Source organism: Dromiciops gliroides, chromosome 1 (genome assembly GCF_019393635.1).
Source record: "Dromiciops gliroides isolate mDroGli1 chromosome 1, mDroGli1.pri, whole genome shotgun sequence".
NCBI classification, from domain to species: Eukaryota; Metazoa; Chordata; class Mammalia; order Microbiotheria; family Microbiotheriidae; genus Dromiciops; species Dromiciops gliroides.
The window spans coordinates 496464670-496490333 of NC_057861.1; the positions used below are offsets into that span (position 1 = coordinate 496464670).

Below are 25664 nucleotides of genomic sequence, written 5' to 3' on the forward strand. Positions count from 1 at the left end.
CTGTGGCCTGCAGCTTCCTGCTGATTTGCCCCGACCCCCTCAGTGCTGGGCTGCTGCCCTGCGCTGCACCTCCCTTTTGCCCGAGTCAGACCGACCTTTCCTGAAGTCTTCTAAATTATCTCTGGTTAGAAGACTGTCTCTCTGTCTCTTTGCAGGTTCTGTACTTTCAGAATCCATCCAGGCGCTTGATTTAATGTTCTTTTTGAGGGAACAGAAGGAGAGCTCAGGTAGCTTGCTGATTCCTCTCTGCCATCTTGGCTCCGCCACGACAATGATTTTTAAAAAAGAAAAAACATGTCAATAAATATTTTACAAAGTTTTGAACCCTACCCTCCCACTGTGTTATGCTTGTCTATATTAATAATAGTAGCTAGTATTTATATAGTGGTTTAAAGATCACAAAGCACTTTACATATGCTATCTAATTGATTCTAACATACCTGTGAGGTAGGTGCCATTATTTTCCTCATGTTATAGGCTGAAAAAGGACAAATTGCCCAGGGTCACCTAATTGCTAGGTAAGTGTCTGAGGCAGGATTAGAACTCACATTTTCCTGACTACAGGTCTAGTGCTCTCTACATTACACTGAGCACATACCAAGTGCTTTAATAATTTTTTGTTAACTTACTGGCCAATTTTGTATATATCTTTTTTCACATTTTCACATTTTTAATTATAAAGCACCGGCCCTGGATTCAGGAAGACCTGAGTTCAAATCCAGCCTCAGACACTTTACACACTTACTACCTGTGTGACCCTGGGCAAGTCACTTAACCCCAGTTGCCACACACACACACACACACAGAAAGAAAAAATAAAAGAAAATACCTACTTCTGTATCTCCCTCAGTATTCTGTGTGTATCTTTCCCTTTTTATGAACTTTAACCCTTTCCATCTTCCTTCTGTGTATGTCTTCTCTGCCTGATTGTGGTGTGTGTGTTGTTCTGTTAGAAGCCATGAAGGAGGGAGGGAGAAAAATCTCATAAAAACAAACATTGAAAACTATCTTTACATGTAACTGGAAAATAATAAAATACTTTTATGATTAAAAGAACAAAAATTAAATTAAATCTTAAAAAAGTAGTTGTGAAAGCAAAGTTCCTAAGGAAAAATATTTACTTGATTGAACTAATTATAATTTCGAATAACAACAATTTGTATATTTATCTTTGAATTAAAATTTCTCCAATATAGTCCTTATGCTTAATAAATTTACATTTTTTTCAAAGAAATATCTGTGAAAGTGAGTTGTCAAGTACCATCTGTCAAGTTGCCCTATCACCAAAGCTAGGAGATGCCAAGTTCACTTCATTTCAAGATTCTTGGAATATGTGTAAAAGAAACACATGTCTAAGGGTAGTGCCTTATTTATAAACTTGATACAGATTTAAAAGCCTCTTCTCATTTCTTTTGAACTTCACATAGACACATGGCTGTCTTTTGTACATTCACAGTCACATTATATTTGTATTGTGTCCTTTGGGTATTCCATCATAAGGGTGCATAAGATATGAAAGGCAGATCCCCTGAGGCTCTCCAGTATTCTCCCTTGTTTCTCTGCATCAGTCCTCTGCACTTCCTGTACAGTGGAAAAGTGGGATGATGATAAAGATAACAAAAGACAAAAATCATGAATTGAGGCCCCACATGTGAGGGTTATCCCCCACTTGTGACATGGGGTTTCATTGTGTGGCTTAAAGGGAAGCAGAAAAGACATCTCTACCCCCTTCTCCCCCAACTCTTCTCTGCCAGGAGGGCAATTTTCTTCCATGTCTTATCTGCTTGGAGTACATGCCTAATAAGGATATTGTTTTGTCAAATGGTATGTACAGTTTATTGAAATTTTTAAATACATTCTGTGGTAAAATATGAAAGTTTTTAACAGTCGGTTAGGATAACTGAAAGACGCCAGTTTTTCAAGGACCACCCTTTTGGGGAGGAGATGAACAGTCCGCCTGCTGCGCATGTCAGACTGCCTGCCGGGTTTTTGGACTTCCGGGGTGGAGAGAACGAGAGTGGCCTTTTTTTGCCGGCTTGGCGGGACTCCTGGCGGCGCGGCACAGACGGTCTGACTCACTCCAAAGGTGGCCTAAATCAGTTTGGTGAGTTTTTATAAGGAATATAGACTAAGCCTAGATTTAAGACGATTTGTACTGTATTTCTATTTTCCTATCCTTCTAATCAACAACACCTTATATACAATAAAGGCTCTATCTAGAAAACCAGAAGCTTCTTCCATTTACTAGTCTGGGAGATAAATTAAGGGAAGGGTTAAGTAGGGGAGATTTATGATCTAATATCCAATTTTAAATCTCACAGTTTGGCGACCCCGAAGGGACCTTAAGGACCCTCCCACCCTCCCTAGTTTGGCCATAAGCCGGCTAATTCGGTGGATTTTCCAAATACCCCCCCCCCCCACGGACTTTCCCTTTGTCTAATCTCCCTTAAAGACTTTAAGCCTCTAAAAGTCTTGCTTTAAACAGAAAAGCCAGCCCAGTTTAAAGGGCAAGATGCTCGAATATTCTACTATCCCTTTGATTTTTCTCATCGGAATGTATTGGGACAGCATAACATCCCGACTTAGAGGAATAGTTTACTCAATGGTCCTTCATAACATTATTGGTTTTTTCCTCATTCAGGCAGCAAAAAGTTTTTTGTATAATAGTATACGTGAGAATCTTTGGGAAAATACGTTTAATATAAGTAGAAATTTTATGCCTGCAATTGAAATACCTTTTAATACCACATCCATATTTCATACGACTAAGGATTTTATTTTTTTTTGTTTTTTTTTTGTTTTTGTTATTATCATTGTTTTTGTTATTATCATTGTTATGATATGGGGGAAACTCTCACATATGGAGAGAGACCTCAAAATGGCTGTTTCTACTAGAGATGATCCAAGTTCAGAATCAGATCAGCAGAAACTACTCCCTCTGCAGGAAGCTATAGAACATAGTAAGAAGGGAGTGCCAATTCAAGTCAGAAAATATAGCCCCTTTAGACCAAGTGACTTGAGCGCATGGAAATCAATCATCCCTAGTTTTGAGAAAAATCCAAACACTGTAATTTCACAGTTAAGGACTATATTTAATGCATATCAACCCAGTTGGGCTGATGTTACTTGCCTTTTGGAAACTTTACTGTCCCCAACTGAGATTACAGATATTATCTCAGCAGGAAATGCCCTTGTTGCGAAAGGTAAGGCTGATGTGGAATGGCCTCTAAAGGATCCAGAGTGGAATTATAATGATGATAGGGATTTCCAAAGATTAAAAGATGCTAGAGAAACACTTCTGAAGGGAATGGAATCTTGCTCTAGAAAACCGGAAAACTGGCAGAAATTTTTAAGCCTACCTCAGGAGGCTAATGAAAGACCAAACAGATTTTATGATAGACTTTGTGAGGCCGCTAGACAGTACACCAGATTGGATCCAGTAGATTTAAGAGATTCCTGTATCATTCTCAACACATTTGTTTATAATTCACTGCCAGAAATACGCAGATACTTTCTGAAACAATGTCCAGACTGGAGAAATCTCTCAGTAGATAGAATTAAGGAACTTGCAAATTATGTCTTTGACTCACGTGAGGAAGATCCAGATCACCCTAAACAGAGCATTCTGGCACCAGCGATTCCTAGTCAGCCATGTGGACACCGGAGCAAGGACACTAAGGTGTGTTGTTACTGTCGTAAGGAAGGGCATGAATTGAGAGAATGTAGGACTTGGAGAAGAAATTCTAATTCTAATTACAGGCGAAATCAAAATAGAAATAGATCTTTTTGGAGGAATACAGAAAGGCAGTACCAGAATAATGGTAACCAAGACCCCCCTCAGAAGAGGACACAGGAATGATGGTGTCTTGGGGAGGAATGGAACATAGATAATGAAAGCCATATATTCCCAGATCCGGATTTTTTGAATGCACTTGTGCCAGTCCATTCACCTCCCCAGAGTAATGAACCACATGTCACCTTAAAAGTGGGGGAGACTTATTATGATTGTCTGCTAGACACAGGAGCCTCTAAATCAGTATTAGTAAGCAAACCAGATGCTGGGTGTAGACCTGTAGGATTTTTGAATGTAGTGGGAGTCTCAGGAAAGAGCCAGAGAGTGGCAAAATTGAATCCTCGCATGGTATCTATGGGGCCCTTAACAGTAGAACATTCATTTTTACTCATGCCTGATGCCCCTGTAAATTTATTAGGTCGTGATCTCCTTTGCAAGCTTAGAGCAACCATATCTTGTGCTCCAGATGGGGCTGTCTCCTTACAATTGCCAGAGGATACTGTTCATTTATTACCAATTTTACTTACAGAAGCTCAAGGAACAGCAGGGGAGGTATCCAAAATCCCCTCTGACATTCCTGAGTCTTTATGGGCCTCATCCCCTAATGAGGTGGGGCTCCTTAAGTCTGCCATGCTTGTTACCTTTAAAGTTAAGGGGGGACCACCCCCCCTCCATTCCACAGTATCCATTGTCTAGGGAAGCAATAGAAGGGATCACACCTATAATTGAGGCTTTGAAAAGCCAGGGTATTATTATTCCATGTCATCACTCTCCATGCAATACTCCCATTTTGCCAGTTAAAAAACCCAAGCCTGGGCCAGATGGTAAACCTGTTTATCGTTTTGTGCAAGATCTTAGAGCGATTAATAATTATGTTATTCCTAGACATTCCATAGTTCCAAACCCGGCTACGATAATTTCATCGATTCCCTATGAATCTACATGTTTCACAGTGGTAGACCTTTGCTCTGCCTTTTTCTCCATACCAGTACATGAGGACTTCCAATATTTATTTGCTTTTACCTGGAAAAATAGACAGTGGACCTGGACTAGACTCCCACAGGGATTTGTAGACAGTCCCACATTATTTTCCCAAATTTTACAGCAGGATCTGGCCTCTATTACCTTTAAGGGCTCCATACTAGTACAATATGTTGATGACTTACTTTTGGCCTCTCCTAATGCTGAAATTTGTCAGGAAGATAGCCGTCACTTACTGCTGGAGCTGCACAAGAGAGGACACAAGGTTTCCAAGACAAAGGTACAATGGTGTTTGCCCCAGGTAGAATATTTAGGATTTATTTTGGCTGCTGGAACTCGCTCTGTCTCTTCTAAGCGAGTCCAGGCCATTCAACAACTCTCTGCCCCCACTACTAAGAGGCAGTTGAGAGCCATTCTGGGAGCAGCTGGGTACTGTAGACAATGGATACCCTCTTTTGGTGAAATTACTAAACCCCTCATAGCTCTTACAAAAAGTTCTGTTCCAGACATTTTACAGTTGGATCCCCAGCATCTCTCAGCCATAAAAGAATTAAAACGGGCCTTGTTATCAGCACCTGCCCTAGGACTGCCAGATTATAGTAAGCCTTTCACTCTCTTTGTGCATGAACAAAGGGGGGTGGCTTCTGGAGTCCTGACTCAGTCACTGGGGCCTAACCAACGTCCTATAGCCTACTATTCAATTCAGCTGGACCCTGTAGCGGCTGGAGCGCCACCTTGCCTTAGAGCAGTGGCGGCCACAGCGCTTTTGGTAGAAAAAGCCTCTGATTTGGTCCTAGGTAGCCCTCTAACTGTGCAATGCCCTCACGAAGTGGAGGCTCTCTTACTACGTCACAGGACACAAGCCTTTTCAGATCAAAGGCTGGCTAAGTATGAAATAACCCTGTTAGGTAATGAGAATATCACTTTAAAACGCTGCACAGTTCTTAATCCAGCAACACTACTCCCTAACTTACCATTCTCGGGGGAACCATTGCATGACTGTGCTTCTTTAGTTGATATGGCTGAAAAACCCCGTGACGATCTTTTTGATACACCTTTAGAAAATCCTGATCTTGTCCTCTATACAGATGGTTCCTCATTTATGAGAGAGGGAACCCGTTTTACTGGAGCTGCTGTAGTTTCTGATTATGACACCCTCTGGGCAGCTTCTCTGCCTTCCCATTTTAGTGCACAGGCTGCTGAACTTGTGGCTCTTACACAGGCCTGTAATATAGCTAAAGATAAGAGTGCCACCATTTTTACTGACTCGAAATATGGCTTTGGCATATGCCACTTTATTGGTATGATTTGGCGTCAACGAGGCTTTCTAACATCCTCGGGCAAGGCTATTGCCAATGGGGACCTTATCAAGGACCTCTTAGATGCCCTAAAACTGCCTTCTTCCCTAGCCGTTGTACATTGCCCTGCCCACACAGGGAATAGTGATCCTGTTTCAAAGGGAAATGCACGAGCCGATTCTGCAGCCAAGCTAGCTGCATTAGAAGCTCCTGAACATGTATTTAACCTTTCACCTTCTGAGGATATTCCTTCCAACCTAACCTATGACGATTCTGAAGTAGAAAAGTGGAAAAAGAAATTTAAGGCGAAACAGATCAATGGCATCTGGGTGTCTCCGGAAGGTAAGCCATTTCTTCCCCGGAAATTCTACCACCAGGTATGCCTCTCTGTTCACAGAAAAGGCCATTTTGGTACACAAGGCATTGTAGACTCTATTAAGAGAACCTGGATAGCACCAGGTGTGACTAATACAGCATCTGGAATCTGCTCGGGCTGCTCCACATGTCAGTCTTATAATCAGTATGCTTTTAAGGCCAAAGCTTATGGAGGGCGTCCTCTAGCATATACACCTTTTGAGCACTTACAAATTGATTATATTACTATGCCAAAAGCAGGACATTATAAATTTTGCCTTGTTATAGTTGATCAGCTCACTCGGTGGGTGGAGGCCTTTCCCAGCCCCCGAGCCACAGCTGCCTTTGTTGCCAAAATTCTTCTTAAAGAGATAGTACCTCGTTTTGGCCCACCAGCCCGCATCGATTCTGACAAAGGCACACATTTCACTGATTCGATTTTATCCCAAATCTACTCTTTCTTGGGAGTGACTCCAAAATTCCACACGCCCTACCATCCACAAAGTTCAGGCCAAGTTGAACGTATGAATAAAGAGCTTAAGAGTATGATTGGCAAATTATGTACTGAAACCCATTTGAAATGGCCTGATGTTCTACCATTGGCATTATTCTATCTACGAAGTAGACCAAGAGGAGAACTTCATATATCTCCTTATGAAATGCTTTTTGGTCACCCTCCTATCCAAGCTAAAACTTTTTCCCCAGTTTATACATCACTGGTGGGAGGTGATACTTCTGTTGCTTCCTATATACAGGAATTACAGACCAGGCTACGTGAACTCCATGAGGCAGGAGCTGTGGTCCAGGCAGGACCATTAGACTTTTCATTGCATAACTTCAACCCAGGAGATAAAATATATGTAAAGAATTTTCAGAAAACCAGTGGAACTCAACCTGCCTGGGAAGGACCTTTTCAGGTATTATTGACAACTCCTACTGCCATTAAAATTGGTGAAAAAGACTCATGGATTCATTGCTCTCATATAAAGCCTGCACCATTCATAGGTGAAGAGATTTCAGATAGACCTGAGGTAGACGCTAAAGAGGTAAAAACCCTAAAGATAGCAACTGTTAAAGAGCAAAGAGAGTTCAGAGGAAAAAGGCAGTTCCCATTTAATAATCCCACTGATCAGTTAAATGCTTTGGGACTCAGTCTTCGTAAAGTATCAGGAGACGGAAATTGCCTTTTTAGGGCTTTAGCAGACCAGCTAGAAGGTCACTGTAGAAATCATCTCAGACACAGACAAGAAGCTGCTTCTTATATGATTAACCATAGACAAGAGTTTGAGTCTTTTATAGTAAATGACTCCCCTTTTGAAGAATATGTTGATGAATTAAAGAAATTTGGAAAGTGGGGAGGAAATGATACAATTGTAGCATTTGCTAAGCAGCATCAGCTGAATGTTGTGGTTCATCAATTAAATCAGCCTTTATTGAAAATCAGTGGCACAGACAAAACTGATGCTAGAGAACTCCACATTTTCTACCATAAAGAACATTATGACAGCATTAAAAAGATCAATGACAATTCAGAAACCCCTGCCACTTTGGCATGCAGAGAATTGGGGAACCAGTTAAAACAATGTGGCATACCCCAAACTCTAGCAGCTTAAATACCTTAAAATTTAACAAGCATTTCCTTCCACAGGCAAAAGCACTGAAGCACATGGCCTAGTTTTCTGGCCCACCTCAATTTCTCCCACCCTTTTCCCTACCCTATACCTATTTTTTTTTTAATCCTTTTGCTTTTTGTTTTGTTTTGACTTTTGAAAGGCACTGAAAAGACCTGGAATTCACCACACCTTTAAATTCTTTAAGAGCACAAAAGGGTGCTTAGCGAATCTTTTGCCTTTTATTTTTGGTTTTTGGTTTTGCTTTGGTTTTTTTTTTACTTTTGTTTCTTTTGCTTTTCTTTAAAAACCCGATTTTGTAAACTAAGTGACTTTTCAAAGGCATTTTAAGTATATGCTATTGAATATTGAATCTTGCTTATTGAAGTCTTATTTCTTTTTGATGAATTAATCACCACTTTAAGTATCTGCTACTGTTATACTAGAGAATTCATGTATAAGATGATGTGGTCTACTTGCTAAAAGAAGATTATGTAATAATGTCTAAAAGAAGATTATGTAACAATGTCTAATATAATCAGCTATTTACATTCGTTTATTATTTATATGTCATTATACTCTGGGTATGGTTTGGAATTATTGTATATATCACTAATATATTCTCAGTTATGCAGCATAGCACACATTTTTACCATCATATTGTCTTTGGTGAAATTAATGAGATTTCAGAAATATGGAAACTTATCATTTCAGAGACTAACTTGCTGTGAACTCTGATGCAGGCCCTGGAGAGAATATATGTGCAACAAAAGGAGAGACAGGTATACATAAGTCCATGGTTTGCTTATGATGGTGACTATGTAGAGCACAATTACTAGGCACAGTCCAGTATTCATCCTCTCTCCCTCCTAATTTAACCTAATTTAACTGAACTTACTTATCTTTTTATCTCACTCAGTTGAATTCACCTGTGGCCTAGCACAATCACTGGCTGTCTCGGAACCATGAGATATGGTATGATAACCTTTCCATAACATTTTCAGGTGTCATGAACACATACTAAATTTGACTTTGATCCAGACACATGGTGGTAAAAAGTGTTACTGATTGAAAAATGCTATGCTAAGGTTTAGTAAAAAAAAAAAAAATACAGCAATTCAAACAGTTAAAGAAGAAATCCAGCTTTCCAGACCAGAGTCCAGAGTCCAGAATCCAGACCAGAGTCCAGAATCCAGTTTTCCAGACCAGAATCCAGTTTCCTCCTGATGACATCTTACCACTTCAAGAAGACAAGAGAACTCAGAGACTTTATATGAACTGTTTTGCTTTATTAGCTTTTACTATCTCCTTTCTGTTATATACTATCTGTAACATGTACTCTCTGCAGAGGCTCTCCCTTTGCAAGACAAATGTCAAAGCGTCGGTTCATGAGGAAAGAAAAAAAATCGCCCCTCTGGACAAAACTTTCCTCTCTTCCTTTTCTGTATTGTTGTTCGCATATTATTAGTCAGCAAAAGTTATTATATTCTTTTTACTGTTCCATCAAGGAAACATTCCATTTCTTGAGGAAGCAAAGGGGGGAAATGTGGTAAAATATGAAAGTTTTTAACAGTCGGTTAGGATAACTGAAAGACGCCAGTTTTTCAAGGACCACCCTTTTGGGGAGGAGATGAACAGTCCGCCTGCTGCGCATGTCAGACTGCCTGCCGGGTTTTTGGACTTCCGGGGTGGAGAGAACGAGAGTGGCCTTTTTTTGCCGGCTTGGCGGGACTCCTGGCGGCGCGGCACAGACGGTCTGACTCACTCCAAAGGTGGCCTAAATCAGTTTGGTGAGTTTTTATAAGGAATATAGACTAAGCCTAGATTTAAGACGATTTGTACTGTATTTCTATTTTCCTATCCTTCTAATCAACAACACCTTATATACAATAAAGGCTCTATCTAGAAAACCAGAAGCTTCTTCCATTTACTAGTCTGGGAGATAAATTAAGGGAAGGGTTAAGTAGGGGAGATTTATGATCTAATATCCAATTTTAAATCTCACAATTCCAAAATGTTTTCCAGAATAGTTGGACCGGGGGCAGCTAGGTGGCACAGTAGATAAAACACTGGCTCTATATTCAGGAGGACCTGAGTTCAAATCTGGCCTCAGACACTTGACACTTACTAGCTGTGTGACCCTGGGCAAGTTACTTAACCCTCATTGCCCTGCAAAAAAACAAACAAACAAACAACAACAACAAAAAAAAACCAGTATAGTTGGACCAATTCATAGATCTACCCATAGTGTGCCCATCATCCCACAGCCTCTTCAGTATTTATCAGTGTGACCTCAGTCCCAAAGTCCATTGGTATGGGACTTTCTCCTCATTGATAGAGATCATTGCCCTGTGCCTGCATGAGTAGTGGGGAGGACTGGCAGAGAGGAGAGCTCTTTGGTCTTCTTTGAGCTTTGGTTGTTTCAAGTCACTGATTCTTTTCAGGCTCTGAATTTGCTTCTGATACTTTTGGCTTCCAGCTTCAAGAGAGAAGATAGAGGATGCTAACCCTACTTCAGGTTCCTAAAGGGAAAGACTCTAGGAAGAAGCTAACCTGAGAGGAGCTGGCAGTCTCCATCATGTCCCTATCCCCAGCTTGCTATACTAGAGACTTTAGAGAACTTCTCTTTGGGCGAGATCTAGGATTCTCTTGGTGTTTACCTGAATTACCTTGCTCTCAATGGGAGAGCGCCTTCATTCTGTATTGTCTAGTATATATTTTCCTATATATACCTTCTCTGACTTCTGATTTACTACTAATTTGGATAAATTGGTTTCTCAGCTAAGTGCCATGTGTGTGTTCACTGTAGAACTGGTGTTTGGTGGGAAAAGAATCATCATGTTATAATGACTGGGGTCCTCCTTTCCCCCTCAACAATGAAACAGCAAAGTTAGTTTGAACCTGAAAACTGTATCCCCTGCACTAATAATATTTAAGGAACAGGTAGATATCATTCTAGCCTGATGCCCCAATCTCTGAGAATAGCAAAGTGGCCAAACTTCTGTTGGTCCTAATCTCCTGCTTCCCCTCCCGTAAGGAGTTAAAGTCTCCTTTGGAGAAGGATGGGGGGAGAATAGGTTAGAAATGTCCAGTCTGCCTCCCTTCAAGTCACACAATGACACTCTCAGGCTACATGTAGAGGACAAGCCTCAACATATCAGTTTCGTCTTTTATCATCTTTATCAATATAATGGATATGAGGTGAAACTTCAGCATTATTTTAATACATACTTTGCCTTACTATTAGTGAATCAGAACATTCTTTCATATAATTGTTTATAACTTCCATTTCCTCTTTTGAAAACAACCTATTTATATCCCCTGACCACATGCCTGGGAAATGACTCATTCTATATTTATATCAATTTCCTACATAGCTTGGATGTCATACCTTTTTCAAATATTTGCTACAAAGATTTTTCCCAATTAACTGCTTTTATTTCGTTTAATTCTAGTCACAATCATTTTGTTCATGCAAAATCTTTTCAACTTTATAAAATCAAAATTGCTCATTTTATCTATCACTTCTATTCCTTGTTTTAATTAAGAATTCACCAGCAGCCACAGTTGTGAAAGGTATTTCCTTCAATTCTCCTCTAATTGTTTACATGATGTGATCTTTTATATTTAAGTTATAACCATTTTAAGTTTATTGTGCTATACAATTTAAGATGTTAGTATAAACTTAAATTCCTCTCCACCAATAAAAAGAGAGTCCCAAACAAATGGGGTTTGTGACAAAAGGGTTATGGATAGAAATAAAGACCTATTATATATTATATCAAAGTATTTATTGAAGCACTTTTTTGTGTTATCAAAGAACCAGAAAAAGCCACTTACCACCAGATGTTATTTAATATGAAATATGAAGATGTCAGAGAAACATAGGAAGATTTGTATGAATTGATATAAAGTGATGTAAGCAAGTAAACACAACTACTCACTCAAATACCCACCTGTATGTGACCTAATCAACATGGATGTTTCCTTCAATGACCCAGATTATAACTCCAATAATGCCTGTCTATCCTGTCTGATTCTTATGTATTTTGTCTCATAAAGTTCACCACAGGAGGAGTATCCAAGGTGCTAAGGACTCCATCACTTTTTGTTGATTTTGAAAGAATGGCAGAATACCACATAGGCTATTGGTTTGGGTTTTCTATCCCTTTCACCAACTGGCAAGCATGTTGCTTTTGGTTATACATCTTTTACCCAAATTTTTCTTTGTAAATCCATATGTGTTATCTGTTTCAACCTGTTTATATCCATCATGATCCTCTCCCTGACTGCCTTCTGGGTAAGACACATTTTTAATTCTTCAGAGACTATAGTGCACCATGACAAATGGATTAGGACTGGTCACTACATCGAACAGAATCAGTGTTTTCCTTTACATTATTATGGACATTGTGCATATTTTTTATCATAAAACCCTGATAGCATACTGATATTTTTAAATGGGCCTTTGTTTCTGGAAGTAGTTTATAGTTATTAAACGACTTTTGTTATTTTCCCAAAGGCTGAGAATATCAACATCAGCTACCAACATATATGCCCACTTGGGGCAGCAAGGTTACACAGTGGATACAGCACTGGCCCTAAAGTTAGGAGGATCTGAGTTCATATCTGATCTCAGACACTTAATAGTGTCAGAGGCTTCTTCTTACCACCCTCATGACCCAACACTGTGTAACGATTGGAATGACGCCACCTGCTGGAGACTTACTGTAGAAGAGTTCCACCCATGAAGCGAAGGTCTTTGAGGGCAAGACCAGGAGTCTTTTCTTTGGCTTAAGGAAGTGACGCGGGCGAGTGGGAGGAGGAAGGAAGAGACTGAGGTTTTTTCCTCTGGACTCTGGTGGAGAAGGGAGCTAGAAATGTGCTCTCCCTTTAATAGATAGGAATCTAGGCCTTTCTCTCTCTTTACCAAATTCTTATTCTCCTTAATAAATGCTTAAAAGTCTAACTCTTGCTAAAGCTTATAATTTATTGGCGACCACTCATTAGATATTTTAGACAGACTAGCTAGAATTTTAGCCCTTAACAACCGTGCATGCTGCTCAGCTTCCCCAAGCCTCTTCACTGCCACATTGACTATTTTCAAAAAGCTCTTAATTAGGGGCAGCTAAGTGGCGCAGTGGATAGAGCACCGGCCCTGGAGTCAGGAGTACCTGAGTTCAAACCCGGCCTCAGACACTTAACACTTACTAGCTGTGTGACCCTGGGCAAGTCACTTAACCCCAATTGCCTCACTAAAAAAAAAAATCTCTTAATTCAGTAGAGCGAATCACTCCCCTTTAGTTCCCTTTCAATAAGGTATGTACCCCCCAAAATCAAAATGTTTCAAGGTTACTTGAAGGACATAATATATAACCTCTTGGACAAAATGAGTACAGACTAGAAAATAAATTTTAAAATCACTACAAAGAATCTGAACTCTGGGCAACTGAAAAACCAGTGATTGTCCCAAATAACTTACAATTAAATATATCCTTGCCTGTCAGCAAAATGTGTGTGTATACATACATACATACATATATATATATATATATATTTACACACACATATATATATACACATATATATACACACACATATATACATACACACAAATATATATATATATGTATACATCAACAGCTAAGATCACTGTATCCTGTGTTTTTAATATTTTTTCTTTATTAGGAGGTTCATTCTGCAGGGATGAGAAAGTGTTCTTTGAGGTAAAAAGACATAAATGATTTTTTTAAAGGAGTATCTGAAAACATGGGGGAAAGGAGGAAGATTTTATATATAGATATATCTATTTCAGGCTGGACTGCCAATTCTCACATAACAACTAGAGAAAAATTTCTCTGGGTAAAAGGCTACCAATAATCCAGGTTCACACATTGCCCAAAAGTGAGGAATGTGTCCATTGGTTATACCTGGAGCAAGTGCTCTAATTAGCTTTGAGGTAGTTCCATCCTGTCTTGGTAGAAACCTGAATCACTATGATATGAGATGGAGACAATAAAGTAAGTCATCAGTACATTTTCCCAAATCTTTCCTTTCATTTCCACTGTAAAGAAATACTACATAGGGGGTGGAGAAAGAATACTAAGAGAAATCTTTTGTGCTGTAAAAGTACCTGTCCAGAATTGTTTGCCCCTGTTCAGCTTGCCAAGTATCATTCATCATTTCTTCTCCTGTTGACTGTTTAATTTGATATCAACTAAAGTTTTATTAGGAGGCACAGTAGATGGAGTGCCAGGCCTGGAGTAAGGAAGATTCCTGTTCCTGAGTTCAAATCTGGCCTCAGACCAATACTAGCTGTGTGACCATGGGCAAGTCACTTAACAGTGTTTGGCTCAGTTTCCTCGTGTAAAATGAGCTAGAGAAGAACATAGAAAACTACTCAAGTATCTTTGCCAAGAAAACCCCAAATAGGGTCACCAAAAGTCGGAAACGACTGAACAATAAAGTTTTGTTGTGGGGGTGGCAAATCAATGATTAATTGGGGTGGAAAATCCCTCACAGATGCATAATGGCAACTGAGAGCTACCTGAAGCACTGAGAGGTTGAGGTTAATTTGCCCCAGGACCACACAGCTACTCTGTGTCCAAGACAAGATTTGAAGTGAAGTATTCTTGACGCCAAGGCCAAGCCTCTACCCACACTGCTTATCATGTTGAAGGGTGAAAAAAAAAGGGGGGGAATAACTTTTGAGATAAAAATCGTGGGCTTTAAATAGCTCTGGGTTCAGATGCGTCAATTTCACTCTCTGTCTCTCTGTCTCTCTGTGTCTCTCTGTCTCTGTCGCGCTCTCTCTCTCTCTCTCTCTCTCTCTCTCTCTCTCTCTCTCTCTCTCTCTCTCTCTCTCTCTCTCTCTCTCTTTGTTGAAATTAACATGCCACTGTCTTTAGAAATCCCATCCAGTAGAAAAGCACCTCAAAGCGTGGGGAGTTAGGGGTGCCAGTATGTTAGTATCTAACGTGTGTGTGTGTGTGTGTGTGTGTGTGTGTGTGTGTGCGTGCGCGCACGCCTAGACTTCAAGCTCAGGTCTAGACCTTCCAGGGAAGGAAGGGCGACGGCCAAGGCCAACCCACCCCCTCGCAGCCCCTCTGGCTCCACCTCCGCAGACTCCAAAGGAAAACACACTCCGCCACCTCCCAGATCGTCCTTGAGCAAGCTAGCCCACCACGGGGGCCTGTCTACCTAGAGCGTGCCTCTCTCATCCCACCTCCCTTGTCCCTCCGCACGCTTAGCTTTCCCCAGGACGAAGGAGTGGCAGCCCAAGCAGGGCGCATCAATGGCCAGCGCCGCGCTCGAAGCGGGCGAGACTCTGGTCACGCAGCAAATTTGCAGCCTGGGCCCGCTGCAGCAACCGGAGACTGAGCGCGGCGTGCCCTTGGCCGAGGACGTGGCCGAGCTGCCAGTGCTGGATGCCTCCGGCAAAGGGATCCCGTTCGGGGCGCTCTTCCGGGAGCGCCGGGCCATCGTCGTGTTCGTGCGGGTGAGACCTGGCAGCAAAGTCCCACATCGGCGCGGGGAGGTTTCACCTCCCCTTCCCTATCAGGAACAACTTCAGCTTTTTCCGCTGGCCTAGTCTTAAAGTTGCTTCTAGCCTACTTTAAGGAAGGGCTGTAGGTTCCTGGGAATTCCGGGACAGGCCGGGCTTTATTACCCCCCCCCTTTTTTTTCCTGAGTATTAAAATACCTTTCCTGAGGCCAAGATTCCTAACCTTGGTTATCTCTTTTGCCAGTGTGGTAAAGTCTACTGACCCCTTCTCAGATTGATGTTTTTAATACTTAAAATACACCGATTACAAAGGAAACCAAATATATTGAAATACAATTATCAAAATATTTTTTAAAAGAATAAGTTCATGGCCCCACCCCGACTAAAGAGAGAAGCCAAGAGAATGAAAACCTCGTTTTGTGGCCCCGCTCCCCTCCTCAGTATGAGGGTTCTGTTTCTTTTGCTTTTTGGAAGGGGAAAATTCAAAATAGCTGTCAGGCTCATCAGCCCCTGGTTTGGAAGATGCATCTCTTTCCTCCTTTCTTCCTGTTCCCAATAGCAACAACAACAAAGGAGGTGGTGGATTCTTTTCTGTTTAAGTATGGCCGGTTCCCCCATGACACCTTTTGCTAAACGTTTAAGTTTATTGAGTTTATGAAAACTCAGCCCCTTCTGGATACTTGGTTACACCACGTTGGTGTGAGTTCCTAACCTGCCTCCCTTGCTGCATTGATGTTTCAGCATTTCTTGTGTTACATCTGTAAAGAATATGTGGAAGACCTGGCCAAAATCCCCAAGGATTTCTTACAAGTAAGTTTCTTAAGTGGGAATAATAAGTGTGTTAACTGTGCAAGGGATAGATTAGTCCATCAATAAGCATTTATTAAGGGTGTCAAGAAGCAAGCTAGGTGCTAGAGTTACAAATGATATCCTCTGACTTCAAATAGTCCATATTCTGTCAGGAGAAAAAGAAGTTGTACGTATGTAAGTAAATGCAAAATATATTCATGTCTGTACATGTTTACATATATGTGTATATACACAGACATCAAATACAAGGGTCACTAATAACAGTTTAGGAATGATAGCATTTAATCATAGAATGTCAGAGCTGAAAGGGACTTCAGAGGTCATAGAATCCAGTCCATACCTGAACAACGATGCCTTCTACAACATCCCCAAAAAGTGGTCATCTAGCCTTTGCTTTAATATCTCAAGTGTGAAGAAACACACTATCTCAAAAGGCAGTCTATTCCATTGATTCCAATTTTTAGGAAGTTTTTCCTCACATTAAGCCTTGATCCGCCTTTCTGCCCATGACTATTAATTTTGTCCTCTGGGGCCTAGCAAAGTAATTTCTTTCGCATGAGAGCCTTTCAAATAATGTTTACAGACATATCATTTCCCTGTTAAGTCTTCTCCAGGTTAAATAGGCACAATTTATCTCAGTATCCTGGAGAATAATATCTAACATTTATATTGCACTTAAGGTTTGCAAAGCACTCTACATATATTGTACAATTTGATCCTCTCAACAAACAAATTATCCCCATTCTACTGATGAGGAAATTGAGGCTGAAAAAAAGGTTAAGTGGCTCCCATGTTCACACAGCTACTATGTGTCTGAAAGACAAAATTCAAACTCAGTTCTTACTCATTCCAGGTCCAACATTCCATCCACTATGCTCTCTGGGCTAACTAACTTGCCTTTAATTATCCTTGCTTTGGGGGGCAGCTAGGTGGCCCAGTGGATAAAGCACCGGCCCTGGATTCAGGAGGACCTGTGTTCAAATCTGGCCTCAGACACTTGACACTTACTAGCTGTGTGACCCTGGGCAAGTCACTTAACCCTCATTGCCCAGCAAAAAAAAACAACAACAACAACAAAAAGATAATTATCCAAGCTTCTTTCTTACCACTGTCTTACTTATCTTACTTAGATTTCAATTCACTTCACTATTTTTGTCCTATCCTTCCCAGTCTGAAGATAAAGCTGAGAAGATTCTAGAAGACTTGGGTCTGCAGGACCTCAAATGCCTCCTAGTCAGGATCTGACATACACCGTCTCAGAATAAAACGACAACACTGGACTGTGCATTAGCACCATTCAAAACCCAAGGATGGTAATAATTCAGAGGCCCAGTCAGTAAGCAACATAGTTGAGTAAATAAATACCATGGAATTAAACCAGATGATGTCTCCACAGTCCAAGCAAATAGGAAGCAGTCAGAGCTAGAGATTTGGCAAAAACACAGTAATACATGCAGGAAGTAAAGATTGGGAGACACCAGGCTCTAAAATCTATCATTTTTACTACTTCGTTGCAGTAGTAGAAATCCTTTCAGGCTTACACACACATTCATTTTCATCTTCCCTATGTTTCTCAGCCGGAGTGGCCACTTGCAGAAGTCTGATGCTTTAAAGATATAGGTGCAGATATTATTTTCTAAATTTAAACCTCAGCACTTTATGTTCAGCAAACATACATTTAAAGCTTCTTCATTGATTGGGGTGTGTGAAAGTAAAATGAATAGGGAACATCTATTTAAATAACTACTACTAATTGCTTTTATTCTTTCTTCATACACTTTTTATGGTAATGAAGGTCATTAAGCATATAATTTAGGGAAATCTTACTTAAGGAAAAAGCTATCTAAATGCAATTCATGTCTGTAAAACAATTTTAAAATTGATTGATAGCTTACTTTTGACACAGCAGATGCTTCCCAACAACCTGAAACTGAGTTCAAATATGGCCTCTCAGACACTTGACACTCACTAACTGTGTGACATTGGGCAAGTCACTTAACCCCCATTGCCCCGCAAAACACACACACACACACACACACACACACACACACACACACACACAAAACACATAAAACAAATCTTACCTCAGACACCTACTAGCTGTGTGACCTTGGACAAGTAGCTTAAGCCCATTGTTTTAAACATCAGGGCCATCTCTAGTCATCCTGAAAATATATCTTGCCGCTGGACCCAAACAGCTTTGGTGACTTTGCATAGTCCTTCCTCACTTAAATCCAATTCATTGCAAGTCATGACATCTGTCATGGTCCTCTATGAGGTCTACCCCACCCTGGCCACTGGCTATTTTCTCACAGAGATCCTACCAGAAATACTGGGAACCTTGGGAGACTTTGCACTACTGTGATCTATCTGTTAGTTATCTCATATTTCTTGGTTTTCTTTCCTTTTAATAAAATACCCTAATTGATATGATGTGGCCAACATTCTTGCAAGTAAGGAAGTTGGTGATGGTTCAAATTTTCTGAGGTCTCTGGGTGGGAGTTTGTGAGAATAGAATGTGACATTTGCACCATGGCATCTCAAAGGTAAAGATGTTTTTGTAAAGAAAATGTCTCTTGTTCTCTAGGCCTAGTTTTTTGGGTTTGGGTTTTTTTTCCTTTCTAAAAGGTCATCACAGCTTTATCTAAAAGGTTTTCCTGCCTGGTACCCCCTGCCTTTTCTGGAAATTTGTATTCCTAGGACTTCCCATACTAAAAACTTCTAATATCTTCACCAATTGACTAAGATGGGGCAGCTAGGTGGCTCAGTGGGTAAAGCACTGGCCCTGGATTCAGGAGTACCTGAGTTCAAATCTGGCTTCAGACACTTGACACTTACTAGATGTGTGACCCTGGGCAAGTCACTTAACCCCCATTGCCCCGCCCCCCCAAAAAAACCAATTGACTAAAATCCTGTCCTCTAGCTTTCATTTGCAACTCTACACTTCCTTGATGTCTATAATTTTCTGCCTCTTCCCCTCTGACTTTTCAGTTCCCTGTCTTTTGTTGTTGTTGTTAATTTTTCTTTTTTTTTGGGGGGGGGGCGCTGGGCAATGAGGATTAAGTGACTTGCCCAGGGTCACACAGCTAGTAAGAATCCAGTGTCTGAGGTCAGATTTTAACTCAGGTCCTCCTGAATCCAGGGCGGGTGATTTATCTGCTGTACCACCTAGCTGCCCCCTCCCTGGCTTCTTTTAAGACTACTCAAACCCTAAGTCGTCACAATCACCATCATCATCATAGTGAATGTTTATATAGCATTTACTATGTGTCAGGCACTGTGCTAAGAGCTTTACAAATATTATCTCATTTGATCCTCACAAAAACCTTTGGGAGGTAGGGGCTATTACTTTCCCAGTTTTACAGATGAGGAAACTGAGGCAAACAGAGGCTAAATGACTTATCAAGGGTCAAAAAGTTAGTAAGTGTCAGGGACAGCTAGGTGACACAGTGGATAAAGCACCGGCCCTGGATTCAGGAGTACCTGAGTTCAAATCCAACCTCAGACACTTGACACTTACTAGCTGTGTGACCCTGGGCAAGTCACTTAACCCTCATTGCCCCCGAAAAAAAATAAAATAATATTTCCCCACATATGGTTATACTTATCTTTTTGTGCAAAATATATTATCCTTGGGTACAAGTCATTTTCTTTTGCTTTTTGGTATCTTACATTCCAGCCCAGTCTTGAAACTTCTCAATTTGTACTTAACCCAATATGATACTGTGGTAGGAACATTGTATTTGGAATCAAAGGTCCAGGGGTTAAGTCCTACTCTGGGACTTATCTACCAGTGTGACCTTGGGTGAGTCACTTACCCAAGTCTTCTTCAACCTTTAGTTTCCTCATCTGTAAAATGAGGAGATCAGAGTAAATGACCTTGACGGTCTCTTGTAACTCCAAATCTGTGATATGGCCTGTGCCTTTTAGGCTGCTTGTGAGATGTTTACTGAAGCTCTGCTATTTGTCAAAATACTTTTAAGGGCAAGTTAAACTTAGGGTTCCTCTCTGTTAGTAACCTGTGAACCAGCATTTTGCCCTCTAGCCTCAATACAAAAAGGAATTTTCTTTTTTTAAAAATTTTTAATCACAAAAGTATTTTATTATTTTCTAGTTATATTTAGAAACAGTTTTCAACATTTGTTTTTATAAGATTTCTAGTTCCAAATTTTTCTCTCTCCCTCTCTTCACTTCTTCCTCCCAAGACAGCTAGTAATCTGATCTGGGTTATATATGTACAATCACATTAAACATATTTCTGCATTAATTATGTTGTGAAAGAAGAATCAGAACAAAAGGGAAAAACCTAAAAAAAAAAAGTAGAAACAGTATGGCTTAATCTGCACCTAGATTCCACAGTTCTTTTTTCTGGTTGTGGAGAACATTTTCCATCATGAGTCAAAAAGGAATTTTGTTATACAATTTCTTACAACGTGGTATACATGCACTCTGTTTCATCATGAGTTTCTTCTTTTTATGGAATCTAGTTATTAGTTTATTAAATTAGGGCCATTCACTGAAGCAATAGAAATGAGGTCTTCTTGAATTTGAGAAATTTTATAATGAGGAGACTTGATTAGTTGCTTCTGCTAATTTTGGCTCTTTTATTTGGTGGCAAATACCTCTCCAAAATGGTGATTATGAAGTGACCCGTGTCCTGATTAAGGAGGGAAAAAAGAAGTCCACACGCCAAATGTAAATGTCTAAGAAGATTTATTAAGGTATAATCTTCACATCTGGCTGGAGACAGAAGTAGGGTACTGAAGGCCTCCATATCTTTATCTAGCTTGGAGTTGTGAAGGTCTGGTCTTCTAGCTTTTCTTTTTTGTGTAGGAAAAGTCTCATCTCTCATCAGTGTTAGAGATGCCCCCCTTCCTTTTCTGGCATTCCAGGATAGTGATTGTGGAACAAAGTGCTATCTGTTCCCTCTGCTTCAAGCTCTAAATTGTTCTATCTCTGAGCACAGTAATTACTTGTGGGGAATGAGTGGAATGTTCCCTGATGTCTTCAGTTAGCTAAAAGGAGACACATGGAGAGTATTCATGATGCCTGCTGCTATGGTGCCATCTGGGCCAATATGGGCACTTTACCTGTGAAGTAATTATTCATGGATAATAAACACGTATGGGACAAATGCCAGTTACTAGGCAGGTGTCAGGAAAAATGGCCTTAAGTTGTTCTCTGAAGTCAGGAATCAAAAGTCTCCTATGGTTTTTTTTTCCTCTGGATTCAACATGTGAAATTCTAACAGGCTCCATTGGAGAGGACAAATAAATATGCCATACACAAAAATCTGAACAAGGTGATAAAGGCCTTAATTATTCATATAGCTATGTATAAATATGTGTATGCAAGTTTATTCTATAGCAATCATTTTTAATTCATTTATAGTCCTCAGAATGAAGAAAGATAGCATTTGGCAGTTACAAAGTTCTAGAAAGCAACACTATATCCTCATACACATATTAAGAAAGGGCTATGGAGCTACAAAGACCAAAAATTATGGAAAGCCTTACAAAACTTAAACTTTTGTTGGGCTTGCCACAATTGTCTTACAACCTGTGTCCTTAAGGTAAGTTGCTTTAATTTGTGGGGACCTTATATGTTCTTCCAATTTTGCTCTTTTTGTTTTTGTTTAATTATTTTTATTGCACCTTTGAATTTTGGCATTCCATCTCTTTCATTCTCTTTTTCAGGGTATCCAGTGCTTTATTAATTTTTTTTAAATCTTCTCTTCTCAACCATTTCCTGTCTTTCAATTTTTCTTTAAAAATACTGATTTTACTCTTTTTTGAGTTTTTTATTTTTATTTATTTATTTGTTTGTTTATTTTTGTGGGGCAATGAGGGTTAAGTGGCTTGCCCAGGGTCACACAACTAGTGTCAAGCGTTCGAGGGTGCTTTATCTACTGCAGCACCTAGCTGCCCTATTTTCTTTTTAAAATAGGGACAGCTAGGTGGCGCAGTGGATAAAGCACTCTCCCTGGATTCAGGAGGACCTGAGTTCAAATGTGACTTCAAACATTTGACACTTACTATCTGTGTGACCCTGGGCAAGTCACTTAACCCTCATTGCCCCACCCCACCCCCCAATTTTTTAAAATAATGAACATTTTTATTTAAAGTTTTGAGTTCCAAATTTTATCCCTCCTCTCCCTCCTCTCCTCCTTCCCTGAGGTGGTAAGCAATCAGATATAGGTCATACATGTGCAATTATGTAAAACATTACCATTTTGTGTAAGGAAACTTGAATAAAAGAAAAAATGAAAGTGAAAAATAGAATGCTTCAGTCTGTGTTCAATCAATATCAGTTCTTTCTTTGGAGGTGGATAGTATGTTTCATCAATAGTCCTTTAGGATTGTCTTGGATCATTGTATTGCTGAGAATAGTTGTCATTCTCAATTCTTCATCAAATAATATTGCTGTCATCACACACAGTGTTCTCTTGGTTCTGCTCACTTCACTATGCATCAATTTACACAAGTCTTTCCAGGCCTTTTTTTTTTTTTTTTTTTTTTTTTTTTTTTTTTAGTGAGGCAATTGGGGTTAAGTGACTTGCCCAGGGTCACACAGCTAGTAAGTGTTAAGTGTCTGAGGCCGGATTTGAACTCAGGTACTCCTGACTCCAGGGCCAGTGCTCTATCCACTGCGCCATCTAGCTGCCCCCAGGCCTTTTTGAAATGATCTTGCTTGTCCTTTCTTTTATTTTCAGGTAAAAAAAATTTTTTCATTTATTTAGAATTTTATCTTTCCCCAATTACATGTAAAAACAGTTCTTAACATCCATTTTAAAAACTCTGTGCTCCAAATTCTCTTCCAGCCTCCCTCTGATGTTACTCTTTATCTCTTCTTTAAATGCTTTTAAAAAACAAGTAAGAATTCCCCATTCTATTTTTTGGACTTTTGTTCCCCCATCATGGGGATTTCTTCTCTTCTTCCTTTATGTCATAGTATTTCTTCATTCAGGAGATTTTTTTTTACTTCTTTTTTCAGCCTTTTTCTTCAGAATTTTCCTTGTAAGGAAAATATTTCCTTTTCCTTCCTTTTTTTTGTTTACAAAATAGAATAAATAAAATAGAATAAAAATTGAAGGGTGAGAAAACAGATGTAAAATAAACAGTTCCTAATGAATAAGATGTTTGCTAAAGTGCTTTATAAGACACCATTAATCTTATTATTATTATTATTATTATCTTGTTATTAATCTTAGACGACATAATCTTATGTAGTCATGTCTTTTTTTTTTCTCTTTCAAAGGAAGCTAATGTCACACTAATAGTAATTGGACAATCATCTTTCCAACACATTAAGGTATGTAGTTGGTAAATAAAAAAAATTGTGTTTCTTGATCCAAACCTATGATTATATTGATGTAGGGAGTTCCTGGTGTGGACATTCCCTCCACTGGTGCTGAGCTACAACTATCTATAACTTGTCATCTCTCTCACCTGGGGAATTTAGAATTAAGGATTATGCGTCAGAGTATGTGTCAGAGACAGGACTTGAATGCAGGTCTTCCTAACTGTATTCACAATGCCAAGCTTCCTCTCCATTTAGGAAAAAGCGAAATTATACCAGTTTACTTTCGGACATCAGTGCATGCATTATGTAAATATTTTGGCTACAAGTCAAATTTCTACAAATTAAATTAAATCAGTGTTACTTTTTCCATATTTTTTCTTTTGACTCAATTTTTCATTCTTTCCTAGCCTTTCTGCAAGTTAACAGGGTATTCTCATGAAATCTATGTTGACACTGAGAGAAAAATATATAGAAAACTTGGAATGAAGAAAGGTGAAGGAATTGCTACATCAGGTAAGTATACTGCTGGATCTTTCATTTTACTAGTAGAAAACTAATATTTTCCTTTTGTGAATATATTTGTTTATTGATCTATAAACATATTATAGTAGAAAAAAGTTAATAATGAGTCAGAGACCTTTAAAATTTTATTGATATTTTACTTTTACATATCCTTAATTTCCAAATTTATCCTTCCCAACTGCCTTACATAGAGAGCCATATCTTGTAAATAAATTGTTGCTTACATTGTAATAATATTCCGTTATATTCATGTAACATGACTTATTTAGCCATTTCCCAATCAGGGGGCATCTACTTTCTTTCCAGTTCTTTGCTATCACAAAGACTGCTACTATGAATATTTTGGGGTACAATTTGACCCTATTTTCTATTTTTGACATCCTTTAGGATATATGCTTAGAGATGGAATCTTTGAGAGAAAGGAATTGAACATTTTAGTCTCTTTTAAAGGAAATCTATTTTCTCTTCCGCCACCTCTCCATTAAAAACAACAACAACAACAACAACAAAAACCCACCTCCAAATTCCTTGTGACAAATATCCAAAGTCAAGCAAAATAAATGCCCACATTGGTCATGTCCAAAAAAGTTTGAGATTTGGTTTTCCATATCATTTTCTTTTCTTTTTCTCTTTCTTTCTTTCTTCCTTCCTTTCTTTCTTTTTTTTTTGCAGGGTAATGAGAGTTAAGTGATTTGCCCAGGGTCACACACCTAGTAAGAGTCAAGTGTCTGAGGCCAGATTTGAACTCAGGTTCTTCTGAATCCAGGGCGGGTGCTTTATCCACTGCGCCACCTAGTTGCCTTCCATATCATTTTTCCATGGAAAAATGGTTCTTGGTCTTCCATTTCTGGTTAAGTTCCTTGTATGTATATCATGGATATAAGCATGCTGTGGAGAGAGTTTAGACTGAGGAATGCTTGAATTAACATCCTGCTTCAGACACTACCTCTGTGTGACATTGGGCAAGTCATTTAACTTCCTTAAGTGTTGGTTTCCTCATTTGTAAAATGGGGAGAAGCAGTTTGGTTTTAAGGTCCCTTTTATCTTTAATTGATTATACTATGATTCTTCTTAGAGATACATGATTCAAGTACTTTTCCTGGTTGACCACATCCCATCTTATCTTAGTTGAATTGTGTTCTTTCAAAAATTTATTGTAATCTAAATTGCCAAGTTTAGATTAATTTTTGTCAAATTTGAATTATTTATGATTGCATTTATTCTTTTTTTTTATTTTGTTTTGTTTTGTTTTTTTGCAGGGCAATGGGGGTTAAGTGACTTGCCCAGGGTCACACAGCTAGTAAGTATCAAGTATCTGAGGCCGGATTTGAACTCGAACTCCTGAATTCAGCGCCGGTGCTTTATCCACTGCACCACCTAGCTGCCCCTGCATTTATTCTTCATTTAGATTAGAACTCTTCCATTAGCTGTAGTTGTGAACACACTGAAAATCTTATTATCTTCTAATTTGTTTAAATGATGTGATCTTT

The 25664-nt window shown here is 39.4% G+C and overlaps 1 protein-coding gene across 1 annotated transcript in view; it reads left to right on the forward strand.

Moving 5' to 3' along the window:
• The first annotated feature begins 15156 nt into the window (after window positions 1-15156).
• CDC14B (cell division cycle 14B) overlaps window positions 15157-25664 on the forward strand; it is a 153696-nt gene continuing 143188 nt past the window's right edge. Inside the window, exons 1-4 of the mRNA XM_044001705.1 lie at window positions 15157-15534; window positions 16282-16350; window positions 23608-23661; window positions 24060-24165. Coding sequence (XP_043857640.1) covers window positions 15331-15534; window positions 16282-16350; window positions 23608-23661; window positions 24060-24165 — 433 coding nt within the window. The 5' untranslated portion in view covers window positions 15157-15330. The remainder of the gene's footprint in view (window positions 15535-16281; window positions 16351-23607; window positions 23662-24059; window positions 24166-25664) is intronic.